This window comes from Echinops telfairi, unplaced genomic scaffold, assembly GCF_000313985.2.
Source record: "Echinops telfairi isolate 266 unplaced genomic scaffold, ASM31398v2 ScPeMD7_7400;HRSCAF=8409, whole genome shotgun sequence".
Taxonomy (NCBI): Eukaryota; Metazoa; Chordata; class Mammalia; order Afrosoricida; family Tenrecidae; genus Echinops; species Echinops telfairi.
Window position 1 is genome coordinate 29252108 of NW_022111300.1, and position 13703 is coordinate 29265810.

Below are 13703 nucleotides of genomic sequence, written 5' to 3' on the forward strand. Positions count from 1 at the left end.
CTCCAGACTATTCATCCAGTCTATCTTATCTAGATAGATCTGTAGAGATAATAATATGCACCAAAAACCAAGCCATAGCAAGATAGGCGATGGGTGAGAACACAGTGATAACAATAAAAAAGGGAACCAATTACCCATAGAAGAATAAATTAATTAAAAGAAAGAATTTTTTAAAAGGAAGAGAAACCTGTAAATAAATCAAGGTCTGATTCTTGACCTCTAGGAGTGACCTTCAGTCAGGTCCTATGGGGTACCATGCTCTGACCCCAGAGTCTGTCCTGTGTACTCCCTCAGGGGCTGCCTGCTCTGCTCCCATGGTTGCTCAGTCGCACTCTTTTAGTGGTTTGCCTTGGTGTCACAGGGTCAGTCTGGGCCAGTTCCTACACTCAGTCTCCAGTGTTGTCCCCTTGATGGCCGGGGGCCATCAAGGGACAACGTGTTTCGTAGTGGGATCAGCCATATTGACCACTCTGTCCATTGGCTGTTCAGAGTAGGAGTGTCCTCCTCCAGGCCTGGTGGGTTAGGATGTGCTTCACTGTCTCTGCCTCTCACTTAAGTGCTCCCATTTGCTCTGATCAGACATGCCCCTCTCCCTTAGCTGCAGCTTCAGTGCTGTCTTCTCAAGTAAATTCTTCTGGGGGGGAGGGGCAGTTGTCCACGAGACTAACTAGTACAATTTTCTGCTGTGCTTTTAAATCCTCTTTATTCCAATCTCTCTGTCTTATAAAAACAATAATGACATGGATGCTTAGAGTAACTGCCTGTCTGTATCAAGCGTGATGTCAGACCCTTGACCTGCTTCTGATCACTTCAGCAACTATGCAGACGAGTTGGTACTTTTATATTACAGGGGAGGATTATCCAGCTAGAGCCTGGATTCCTACCTATGGCTGTCTGACCATAAAATGCCTACTTCTTTCAGCATGTAATCTTTGGACTATTTGATAGCTTATTGTTCTCATTGCACCCTAAGGTATCTTGCCACCAACCCATCTCGTTTCATTTAGGTACTATTGATCTGCTTGTTTTCATTATGTGACAGTTTCCTTCTGAGAATAGTAAATCTTTATATATAAATTTACATCTAGAGTTTTTGTTATTCCCCAGAGTGCCCTTATGCCTGCACAGTTATTCTTTAAGACAGAAGATGGAGGCAAGTATCCTGTTATATTTAAGCATGGAGATGATTTACGCCAGGATCAACTTATTCTTCAAATCATTTCACTCATGGACAAGGTAAGTATGGCCTTATATTGAAACTCTGACTTAATGCACACATTCTGTATCCAAAAAAAGTACATTTGGGTATAATCTTTAAAAAGTACAACAATTTCCACTGAGTCTTGAGCGTAAAGAACTCTGTTGCATTTGTACACTGTATAATGGCTCCTGTGATGAGTATAAAATGAAACAGAATAGGATTTCTGTTTTCTAAAATACTTGATGTCCAAAATGGAGCACATAAATCAGAGAAGAACCCTGTTTATTGAGCCATTTTGAACAATATTGACAATGATTTAAAGAAAAAGTTTAGCCTGCCTTCATTCGTGTAAATGTTTAATACCTATTTTTTATGATTATCATTATCAAGTAACTATTAAATTGCCTTAATTAAGGCTTACGTCCTAAGTATCTGTTACATGAAACTGCTGTTTTATTTGCAAAGCTGCCATAACAGTCTTTATGTTTTATCTTTTGATTGGAAGCTCTTAAGGAAAGAAAACCTGGATTTGAAGTTGACTCCCTATAAAGTCTTAGCTACTAGCACAAAGCATGGTAAGTTTACTTCACACCGTGAGTGGCGATTTCATTGTTCAATGGACGTGCGCTTCCTCTTCTCAATGAAGAGTCTCGCCCTGAGGACCCGTTGGGCTTATTTTCTTTCTTGTTAATTACCTTGTGAAATCCCAAAACAGAATCTTTGGGGGGAAAAGTAACCCCTCTTTGATGCGTTTTCATGCATCCAAACTAATTGCAACTCAATATTTTCATACATAGTTATCTCACCTTATAAATCATTATTAAACATTACTATTACTTAGAGAGGCTTGATATACTATGCTCTGCTTTTAATAGTCTCAGTAGCAATGCTGCACATCAACTGTTGTTTTGTTTTTTACCAATACCATCTGAGTCTTTGAGATCGAATAATTTCACCTCTGAAAGTTGGGTGAAATTATTCCCAAGTTCCTTGGGAATGCTTGCCTAATCCTTATTACAAACTCCACCCTCCTCTTTGTCTTAGAGCTTCTTACTCTTAGAGACCTTGGAGAAACAGAAATGTGTGCTTTATTGTCCTTCCCCTCGTTTCTATCCTGATGCCCTCAGACTTGTTGCTTTATTTCTTCTCCTCAGTTTCCCCTCAGAATGGTCTTTTGATCAGGGTTAAACATGATCTTTTATTCTCTGGAAGAAATTTGTTTACTGAATTTTATTAGTCTTCGGACAAGAGAAGCAATGCAAACTATCAGTAATGTGATATAAGAATACATGAGTTTCATTACTTTAAATGAGTATATGAGAAAGCTTCAACAAGTTTGTGGGAAAATGCGTGTAAAAGACAATGGAATTCTTCCGAGAACTTTTTGCCAGCACATTGTTCAGTCTCCTACCCTGCCTCCAAGTACTTCTAATGTAACAGACACCCACGCTGGAACACGATTGCTTATGATCCTTGTGTTAGTCTGGGTAAATTAGAGAAACAAATCCAAAGAAACTCATATGTATAAGAGAGAGTTTTATATAAAGGGTAAGTGCACATCAAGAAAACATCCCAACCCAGTGCTGCCCAAGCCCACAAGTCCAACATTAGGCAATATGTCTGAAACCAATCCACAAAGTTGTCCTCCATCTTACAAAACACACACAATAACGCTGACTGCAGGAGGAAAGCCAAATCAGTGAATGTGTAAGCATCTCAGTGCTGTCAGGGGTCTCCACATGGATGCTCCAGCACCCAGGGCTGCATCAGGGTAGGTCCATGTGGCTTCACGTCAGGGATGTCTCGCAGGAAGTGAGCCTTGCCATCTGAAGCAGGGAACTGGCTAAGGCAGCTGCACCCTGGTCTGACCATCAGAAAGCAAGAGACCCGAGAACTAGAAAGGCAAGGCTGACTGAGCCATTTATCTCTCCCTTCAATTAACCTCACATGTATTTATCAGCCAGGTTGGAAAAATAAACTTTAACTATCTCAATCCACCCCTTGAAACTTGGCATCTGCACATAATTCTTTAGCCTCACAATTGCAATTAAATAACGCCTACACCTTAACCCTATAATCCTGAGAATATGTTCCCCCACCTATGAAAGTTTGTAAGGCAACTGCTTCATGCCTTTATCCTCCAATTTTTGGTATCCAATTTAATCCTCAAGCTTTGTTTCTTTCATTCAACTTTCAAAAACAAAATAAAAAACAAACACTGCTGTTGTCGTCTCCAGGCACTCTTAACTTTAACTGCACTCTTGCCTACTTCCCATTCTCCTTAGATACCTTCTCCTTCCTTTCTTTTTGGAAGCCTTGGGGTTTATTCTTTCCTACTAATACTATATTTTCAACAACATGATAGGCAGATGATACAACCTTTCTTCCTGAAAGTGAACTTGAGGCATTTACTGGTGAAGGTCAAAGACTGCAGCTCTCAATATGAATTTCACCTCAGAGAAAACAAAAATCCACACACTGGACCCAAATGGGAGTAAAGTTGAAGTTGCCAGTACTTCTGTTTTACTTGGATCCAAAATGTTTGTAGAGCAGCCATAAAGGAAACAGATAGCATATTGCATTAGGCAGATTTTTTTGCCGAAGATCTCTTTCAGTTATTGAAAAGCAAAAATGGCACCCAAACCATTGGTATTTTCACTTGCTTCATGTGCATTCAAAAACTGGACAATGAATACGTGAGACTGAAGAGTTGATGCATGGAATTGCAGTCTCGGTGAAGAAGAATGAGTGAACTGTGGACTGCCAGAAGAATGAACAAATGAATCTCTTACAAATTTAACTGCACTCTTCCTTAGAAATGAGAATGGCAAGAAATCCCATGTACTTTGTTTTGGTTTCTTCACGTTTATCATAAGATCCTTTGTTGATTATTGATCTTTTGTAATTCTTAGTTATCTGCATATTCCATGGTACCATTGACTGGCACCTCAGATGTCATGAGGGTGATAGCGACCAGGAATGCAGCCCACAAAGTGCATATGTCTAATAGCTCCAGGGACTTCTCTGGCGAAAGACATGTATTGGGCACTGCTGACATTCTAATCACTTTTTTGGATGGACGGGGAGCCTGCATCCCCACCAGTGTACATGACTTTGATCTTGGCATTGAACTTAGGCATCGTGGGAAATTGGCTGGTGCTGGCCTCTCCAGGTCCAAGCCAAGAGCTCATCTCATATACATTGGACATGATATCAGGACCAGACCCGGGATAAAGGTGTGCTTGGGAAAGTAGAGCGGCAACGAAAAAGAGGAGGACTCTCCACTTGATGGATTGTGACTGTGGCATTAGGCTCATACCTAGCAACAATTTTGCCGGACAGAGCAGTGTTCTTTTCTGTTTTCCAGAAGGTCACTATGAGTCGAAACTGGCTCAACAGCATCTAACAACAACAGGAGCGTATCGTTTCCAGGAAGAGAGAGAAAACAGTAAATAGACAAAAGGAGACGGTAGACACAAGATACAATTTTAGGCTTGGGTTGGTTTTCCACAATTTCAGGGTTTTTAGAGTAATTTTTAATCTATATCTTTAAATTTGTTATAAAACTGCAGATGCAAGAAACTTGATGCGTGATAAAACACAAATAATTTTGAATGTTGCTGCTTGTTATTCATATGCAAGGATAAAAATTGGGCTATAAAATATATGGATTTAAGATGGCTTAATTCAGAAATGTTTCTTCGTGTAGTTACTATGGCACAGTATCAGTATAAACTTAGTGTTTTACAGGCCTTTGTAGAACCTTTAGTTTTCTTATTGCTCACTCCTAACTATACTTAATGTTCACATATATTTATGTGTAGGCTTCATGCAGTTCATCCAGTCAGTTCCTGTTGCTGAAGTTCTTGATACAGAAGGAAGCATTCAGGTACAGTATGTATTTTAAAGATTTGTGAAATTCAGAACTATATTATTGGTATAAAAACTAAGTAGCTGTAAGTATATAGAACTAATAACAAAAATCATCTTTTAGTATTGTTCTTCCCTCAGTTTTTCTCTTTTCCTCAGACATAAAGATTGATATTTCTTCCATGGTAGTACATATAGATGCTCTGTACTACCTTGATTTTCCCCAGGTAATTCTTTTGTTCAGTCGGTACTTCTCATAATATTTATCTATTTGTCATAATATTCATCTATTTGTTATTTCTTCCAAGTTCTGAGAGCGCATACTGCTTACCTTTTAATTGTTTTAAAAATTTGGAATTAATGTCATTCAACTTATTAATGAAAATAGAGTTTAAAAACTTCACTTTCAGAATATATGATATGTGAATTATATGCCAATAAAACTGTTAGCACAAGAGAGCAGAAACCAAAGTCATGCTCGTCTGTGGGAGAAGGAAGGACAAGACAAAGTGTGCTTCATGCATTTTGGTGCTCCCTGTGGAAGGGACATGGCAGCTTTCTTTCTTTCTTTCATGGGCTATATCTGTAATATAGCCTTAAAAATCCGAAAAGACTGAAAAAGTCATGGGAAAATGTCTTCACTTTTAAAACCTTTCTTACACATCCTAAAATCTAAATTTCACAATGTATTGACTGCATTTTAAAATAAATTTGTTAATTATTATTTACCATTTCAACATGTCTTAATTTGTTTTCTGATGTAATAAACTTCTCATTCGTGTCCTTTCAGAACTTTTTTCGGAAATACGCCCCTAGTGAGACTGGACCCTATGGGATAAGTGCTGAGGTCATGGACACCTACGTCAAAAGCTGTGGTAAGTAGCTCAGGTTATGACTGTCCATTGGCGCGTTGAAGTGAGGAAAGCAGACCATCCTGCTGGTGCTGTATGCACATAGACTTCTAACACATTAACATTGAAATGTGTGATTAGAGGAATGTTGCTAGGTAGTTAGGTTCGGAGGAGCTGGTGCTGATTCATAGTCACCAAGAGCCTAAGCGAAGGAAACATCCTCATTGAGCTGCTTGGCTTGCGCCCTTTGTTGCAGCCACTGTTTCAGTATATATATATATTAATTAATCATTTTATTAGGGGCTCATACAACTCTTATCACAATCCATACACACATCAATTGTGTAAAGCGCATTTGTACATTCATTGCCCTCATCATTCTCAAAACCTTTCCTCTCCACTTAAACTCCCGGCATTAGATCCTCATTTTCCCCCTCCCTCCCCTCCCCGCTCCCTCATGAGCCCTTGATAATTTGTAAATTGTTATTTTGTCATATCTTGCCCTGTCCGACGTCTCCCTCTTTTTCACGTAAGCAAGCGCGATGGCCTTCTCCAGGGACTGCTGCCTTCTGACCGTATTTCCTCTACGCCCGATTTGTTTGTTTTTCTGACAGTTCATGATGTATTCCATATTCTTCATCCATTTCAGTTTTCTTTGATCATCCTTATTTAAAGTCCAGAAGAAGAGTAGAAGATATAAAATGTCAAAAAAAGGGTCATCAATGCTTTTACATAATATTAGTGCCAAAAATAGAAATTCTAGTTAGTCTTTAGTGGCTGTGTCTTGGCAATCACTTAAATATTTGATCATTATAAGCTGCCTTTTCTGGTATCTGTAATTTTTTTCTTGAGCTTCCTAGTTTTTGAATAATGGCAATCAGATAAAGGAGCCCAGGTGACGCAGTGGTTAAGCACTGTGGTTAGACACTTGGCAGCTACCCCAAAGGTCTGTGGTGGGAACCCACTGGGCCTTCCACAGGAGAAGGCTGTGGCAGCCATGGAACGCCAGGGGGCGCAGTTGGGTTCCGTTTCTTAGGGTTGCTAGGAGTTGTAATCCCTTGGTGGGCGCAAGTTTGTGCACAGTTCAGTTCAGCAGTTGGGCGCAGGTTTGTGCAGCCGTTCAGTGGTCTAAAGCAAAAGGCTCAGCAGCAGTGATGCAGTAGATAACATCTCAAGATTTAAGAACAGCGCTGTCTTGAAAGAGTGTCTCATAAGATATTTTGCTTCGGTATTAGCATGTTTTGTAAATAATTAAATAGCACCAAGTCACAAGGCTTTATTTATAGTCTACAAACGTTTGTCTCTCCTTATAGAGCTTTTATTCTAGAGAGTTTTTGTTTTTGTCTTTAGTTTTCTTATGAGAGGGGATATTTGAAAGTAGATAGAACTATAGAAGACTGATTAAGGACTGATTCATGAGGAATTGACAATAGAGTTGAGCCCTGAATAATGTATAGTATATAAGATTTCACCTTAAAAAAAATTATAGCGATACCATGAGGTAGGGGAAAGGTGGGGGGAGAAGGGAACAAAAGGGGGAACCAATTGCACTGATCGATGCCTACTCCCCCGAGGGGGACGAACAACAGAAACGTGGGTGAAGGGAGACAGCGGATGGTGTAAGATATGAAAATAATAATAATTTATAATTTATTGGGTTCATGGGGGTGCAAGGGTGGGAGGTGGAGGAAAAAAGAGGAGCAAGTAGAAAAGAAATGTTGTGAAAATGATGATGGCAACATATGTACAAGTGTGCTTGATGCAATTGATGCATGGATTGTTATAAGAGCTGTAAGAGTCCCCAATAAAATGATTTATAAAAAATAATTAAAAATAAATAAAATTTTAAAATCAGTGAAAACTGGGGTGGGGCAAAATGAAGGCTCTTTAGGCCTATAGTTCTATCTTAAAATGCATATTATTTTACAGTAGAGGATCTGCTGTCTGGTATATGATAGTTTTTATTTGTACACTGCTCCTGTGTGGTAGTGTTTCAAGTTATTTTGGACTTTATAGCTCTCTCCTATATTTTTGTAAATGTTCTCCTATATTTTTTGACTGAAAGATATTTTTAAAATTAATATTGCAGAGAAGTTTCTAAACTTTAATAAAATATGCTTACATATTTTAGAATCTTTCATAGTCTGAAGTCTTTAAACATATTTTACATGTAATGTATTTGCGTAGAAAAACGAACACATACAGTATATTTTTCTTTAAAGACTATAAACAGCATTCAGGAAACATATTTCCCATTGCTTATCCCCCTGTTCTCGTACGCTGTACTCTTTTCTTCCTCCTCCCCAACTTCTTTATTTTTCTGTTTGTCTCAGATCATCAAATCTCCATTTTCCGTAAATTAAAAGAAAAAAGACATGCCCCACCTAAAGTCTTAGTTAGGGAGGATGTTTACGATACGAATCACTCAGGTGTCTGACAGTTTTTCCGTTCACATAGGGTTGTCAGTTCACTCACCTTACACAACCATGACTCCCTGTCTTGAGCATTGGAGAACATGGTGGCTAAGGCCCTCGAGCAGGTATAGTAAGAGACAGGAAGTGAAAAGTATTGGTCTCTGAAGGGCTGTGCTGGGAAACTTGTCACTTTTGTTATATTCTATTGGTCAGAGAGCCCACATCAATATGAGGGAAGAGGAGTGTCACAGATTTTTGGCCATCATAAATCTTATCGCATCTGATTCCCAATGATATAGGATGTGAAATTTTGCATCCTATAAGGTAATTCTTTTCATATTACCTCTTTGAATGCCAGTTACTGTGGCATCAATGCCAAACACTGGAGTGAGTCCCTGTGTGTTACAAGAGCAGAACTGTGCTGCTCAGGATTCTCAGGAGCTAACTTTGGGGCAGTATATTGCCAGTCCTTTCTTCCATGCCTCTAAATGAACTCAAACTTTCCAACTGTCTATTTAGCATTCTACGTAGGCACGTTATCAGCATGCGTGCTCTACCCTAGTAGATCTACACGAGTATTGATGAGCAACTAAGTTTTCTACATGAATTCCACTGCAGAACTCAGTGTATGGTGTTCCAGTGTGTTCTCATTTTACTGAAACTAATTTTTTATGACTATCAAATTTAAGATTAATAAGTCGCTTTAGTTTTCAAGGTGCAGTTCTGTGATCAATCTGTGGAATTGCATATCTTGAAACACTTTTGGAGTAGCAGTGAATTTAATTTGAGGACTTAGGTGGGGGAAATAAAAAAAGTAGCACCAAAACTGCGGTTAAAGTACCAGCTACTGTTTTTATATCCAGTGAAATGCGTAGCCTGATCCACTTGTGTTTTCATAATTCTTTCACTCTTTTGCACCATTACTGCAGCTGGCTATTGTGTGATTACATACATACTTGGAGTTGGAGACAGGCACTTGGATAATCTCTTGCTGACAAAAACAGGTAAGAAAGAACGACTGTCAATAGACAAGCATTTTATATGCCAATAATTTCTACTCTGGAATCTATAATCGGAAACAGGTGTATAGTGAAGCTGAATCACAGTCTTAAATGTCCTTAGCGGACATCTAGAATGACCTTTCATGGTCACTTAAGACTCTTTCAGTGGCAGCCTTGCATATAGACTGACTTCTAGAGTTGAAATGTCTCCTTTGTTGAAAAGCCTGTAATGTATCCAAGCAGTTCTTGTTTTACAGCTTAGCCAAGGTAGAATGTTAGAACAATACTTCTATTTTTTATATGCTGCTTTTCTCTTTATACGTTTGTATTGCTCATTCCCCTTCTTTCTGGGAATGCTTGTGTACCACGGCTTTAAAACGTCCTCTATTCAAGCACATTGAAAACGACAGCGCTTGACTTCAAACTGTATGACTAGCTTCCCAATCACTTAGCAACTGCTTCTTGAGATTCTAATAATGAATGTCAGTTGTAAAGTTGTCCTCCATTTCAGCTGTCAAAATCGGATTCTCATTTTCTCTTCCAATAATGAATAGCACTGTTCCCCACTCAAATGTTCAGGCCCCAAAGCTAGGAGTGATTCTTAATACCTCATCCATACTTATCAAATTTATGAGTAAGTCTTATCTCCCTCCTGAGTAGAGCAGTCATTAATTGCCATAATTTCCACTGTTGTCACCCTAGTCAAAGGCACTATCATTTCTTGCCTAAGAAAATTAGACACAAGCTGAGTATTTTACTACACCTTGCCAACAGTGATCAACATGTTTCTAGAAAATGCCACGCCCAACACAGATAAACCCCCCTGCTCTTTCGTTTGTTGTGTAAGTTCTTCTTTCTTATCCTTGCAAGACCGGTTTTGGTCGTCGTCTTAGTCATGAATAGGCATACTTTGAGGGATTCTGATTCTCTGATTTGAAATGACACAGCCCGCATGCCAACCGCTCTTAATTGCTTTCTAGTTATTACTGTTGTATTCTCTTTATAGTATTCATCACAACTGAAATTACCTTTAATTTAAATCGACAGATACTTACTTAGAACCTAACTATGTGCTAGGTTCTATTCAAATAGCGAGCAATACCAAAGTGAACAGGAGAGGTAGAAATCCTGGCCCTTGTGCATTTTGCTGACCTCTTATCACCCCCATCCAGAACGTAAGCTCCCTGAGAGTAGACACCTTGTCCGTGCAGTTTTAGTTACCAGACCTCTCCACAGCCTGAACAACACCTTGCTAAAGTGTTTTGTAAATTCTTGTTGAATTAATGAAAGAGCAAGTATTTATGTGCCTGTTCCTTATGAAGTTCCTTTAGTCTTCCACAGAAAATAGATTTTCAGAGAAGAGTAAGGTCCATTAATGTTTTGTTACTATTTCCTTAAATTGAGACCCCTAGAATTCAACACAACAGCATCTCCTGTCTGTTAATAAAGTAACTTGGTTAATTAACTTAATGTAAATCTTTACATATTCAGATTTTATTTACTGCAGCTAAGAAATTATCTGTGGAAGAATTTGTATATGTGAACTGCTTTTACGTGAAGGCCAAAAGTCCCTGTAGTAACCAAGGGGCAAGCCATGCTCTCGGTTTGATGTGGAGGTCCATGGCCAATTAGCGAATGTAACAAAGGGTGTTTATAAGACGTAATGTGTTTAAAGAACACTGTTATGTGGAAGAACTTTCCTGTGTTGTTTTCAGCTCTCCTTTTGCTTGAATAGTTTAACCATGAAAATCAAGTTACAAGGTGATTCCACTTGTTCTTTATCATAATTTCACAGCGGTCGTTGGAGGGTTGCTGCGGGTCAGAATGTGCTTGCTGACATAGGACAGCTAAAGGAACCGCCTGATGCAGTGGGGCTCGACCCTTTCAGTTATGGTGACCCCCCACCCCACCAGAGTCATTTTCATTGCTACTTCATAACTGTAATTTTGCTAATGTTACGAATTGGGTGACCCCTGTGAAAGGGTTGTTGGATCACCCCCAGAGGGGTCGTGACCCACATGTAGAGAACCACTGCTCTAATGTATTGAATAGCATTACACGTGTACTATATTGACAGATTGTACACACCTCTTCTTGGGAAAATTGATAAATAGTAGACCTTCTTCACTTGAACTTGGATAACAGCTCCCTTGAGTGTCTCTGTGGGTGTTGATGGGGACAATCTACCGCATACAGTTTTTCAGCTCAGACCACCATTTCTGCTTTTGTAAGAGTATGGAAAAAGAAGATTTAAGTGTCTTGTTACCTCTCTTCCACTAGAGGGTGCTCCAAATTTGCCTTTAAAAACAAATGCTTATCTACATAAGAGATATATTCTTGTTCATAATTCCTTCATCCAGTTAAACCATGCTGTTAGCATTTTAAATGATCCTCAGTAAGAAGGATCAATGTTTTCCATTTTCAGGTGTAGTGTGAATACAATTACATTATGAAAAAAAGACTATTTCAAGACAAGTACAAATTATTATACATTCTTAAACTTGAAAAAATCTGAGAGATTTGTTTTAATTATGTTCCTTTAACTATCTTCTGAGCTATTGTGGGGAAAATTGCATTGTTTTAATTCCATCTTTCTATGAACTTCTTGGGGCCTTTCTGTTTTGCACGAGCCACACTTGCAGGTTCCTCAGAGTTTTCCCATACTTTTTGGTTTAGAAAATTCAATCCCAGGCTATTTTGTTTTGACTCAGAGTCATGCAGTCAGATCTTTTTTGTTTTGTTTTGTTTTAAGACTTATTACGGAAACATTTTGCCAAATGTGATTTCTGCAGAGCAACTGGTGGGTCCAAACCACTGACCATTCAGTTAACTTTATTGAAGTTTCCTCATCAAGTACAGCAGAGGGCGCTGTGTACCCACCGTAAATGTAAAAGCTTAGAAAGTTCTTTAGCAGTGTATTTTCTTTCATGTGGCCAAATATAGCATTGTCTCCTTGAAACAGATTTGGAGTGATGATGCTTCATATGTTAATATCAATCTCAATACAAGAATACTCATTCTTGCCACCAGGTAAAGCACTGGGTGGCTAACCAAAAGGCCACTCGCTTGAACTCACATCCACTTTGTTTGCACACGCAAAGATGGTGACAGCTTTAGTCTACGAGTGGATGCACAGATAGGCACAGCAACTTAGCAAACGCAAAAGAGTGAGTGGGACTACACTTAAACTCTATGTGTTTGACAGACTATACATATGTATTTACATATGCTGCAAGTCTTCTCAGGCATAAACAGACACTTTGAGGGAATGAGTCGCTGAGCCTAGGGCCTCAGGACTCTAGTCTGTGGGGACACCAAAGCCCATTGGGATTTCACAGTCGTCAAAGACTGGGTTGTCCACCCTGCTTTGCTTAGGAGCGGTCATCTAAAGTGCAGCGCTGGGTCGGTCACTCCCTGTCTGCCGCATAGAGCGGAGAAAACCCAGATGCTCCGAAACCACCCCCAAGGACAGGAATTCGCGACAAGAAATCCAGCCTCCCCACCCCGAGACCACCGGAGCTAAATGATGCCCAGTGACCGCAGCTGACTCCACACGGCTCACAATCGGTCGTCCTGGATAAAGTGGGTGTAAAATGTGGGACGAAGTTCAAAATTATAAAAAGGACAAAGCAGTCGCGCAGCTTCCTCGAGCTCTCAGCGCAGGCAAGTCCTGTTCCTTAGGCAGCCGGTGCTGACCCTGTAACCCAAGGGAGGAAATAGCAGCTGACTCAGCGGTGGTACTGGTGGCCACCATGTCCCTGAAGATTCAGACGAGCAACGTAACCAACAACAATGACCCCAAGTCCATCAACTCGCAGGTCTTCGCTGGAAACCTCAACACAGCTGTGATGACCATCTTCTCCATGTATGGCTGTGTGGCCGGCTGCGCCGTGCACAAGGGCTATGCCTTTGTCCAGTATGCCAACGAGCGCCATGCCCGGGCAGCTGTGCTGGGAGAGAACGGGCGAGTGCTAGCCGGGCAGACCCTGGACATCAACATGGCCGGAGAACCCAAGCCCAACAGACCCCAGGGGCTCAAGAGAGCAGCATCTGCCATATCCAGTGGCTACAGCTTTGACTTTGATTACTACCGGGACGACTTCTGTGACAGGCTGTTCGACTCTCGGGGACATCCGTCACCTGTGCTAGTGCCCAGGGCGGTCCCTGTGAAGCGACCCCAGGTCACAGTCCATTTCGTCCGATGCGTCAAAACTACCATACCTGTCAAGCTCTTTGCCCGCTCCACAGCCATCAGCAGCGGCTCAGCCAAGGTCAAGTTCCAGAGCAGTGAGCTGCAGACCATCAAGACAGAGCTGACACAGATCAAGTCCAACATTGACGCCCTGCTGGGCCGCTTGCAGCAGAT

The 13703-nt window shown here is 40.3% G+C and overlaps 2 protein-coding genes across 2 annotated transcripts in view; both read left to right on the forward strand.

Moving 5' to 3' along the window:
- Positions 1 to 13703, forward strand: part of PIK3C3 (phosphatidylinositol 3-kinase catalytic subunit type 3) — a 114949-nt gene that overhangs the window by 71566 nt on the left and 29680 nt on the right. The window contains exons 17-21 of the mRNA XM_045296041.1: positions 1108 to 1236; positions 1707 to 1776; positions 5026 to 5090; positions 5862 to 5946; positions 9266 to 9340. Coding sequence (XP_045151976.1) covers positions 1108 to 1236; positions 1707 to 1776; positions 5026 to 5090; positions 5862 to 5946; positions 9266 to 9340 — 424 coding nt within the window. The remainder of the gene's footprint in view (positions 1 to 1107; positions 1237 to 1706; positions 1777 to 5025; positions 5091 to 5861; positions 5947 to 9265; positions 9341 to 13703) is intronic.
- Positions 12991 to 13703, forward strand: part of LOC105978627 (RNA-binding protein Raly-like) — a 3483-nt gene continuing 2770 nt past the window's right edge. The window contains exon 1 of the mRNA XM_045296303.1: positions 12991 to 13697. Within this exon, the coding sequence (XP_045152238.1) occupies positions 13090 to 13697 (608 nt within the window). The 5' untranslated portion in view covers positions 12991 to 13089. The remainder of the gene's footprint in view (positions 13698 to 13703) is intronic.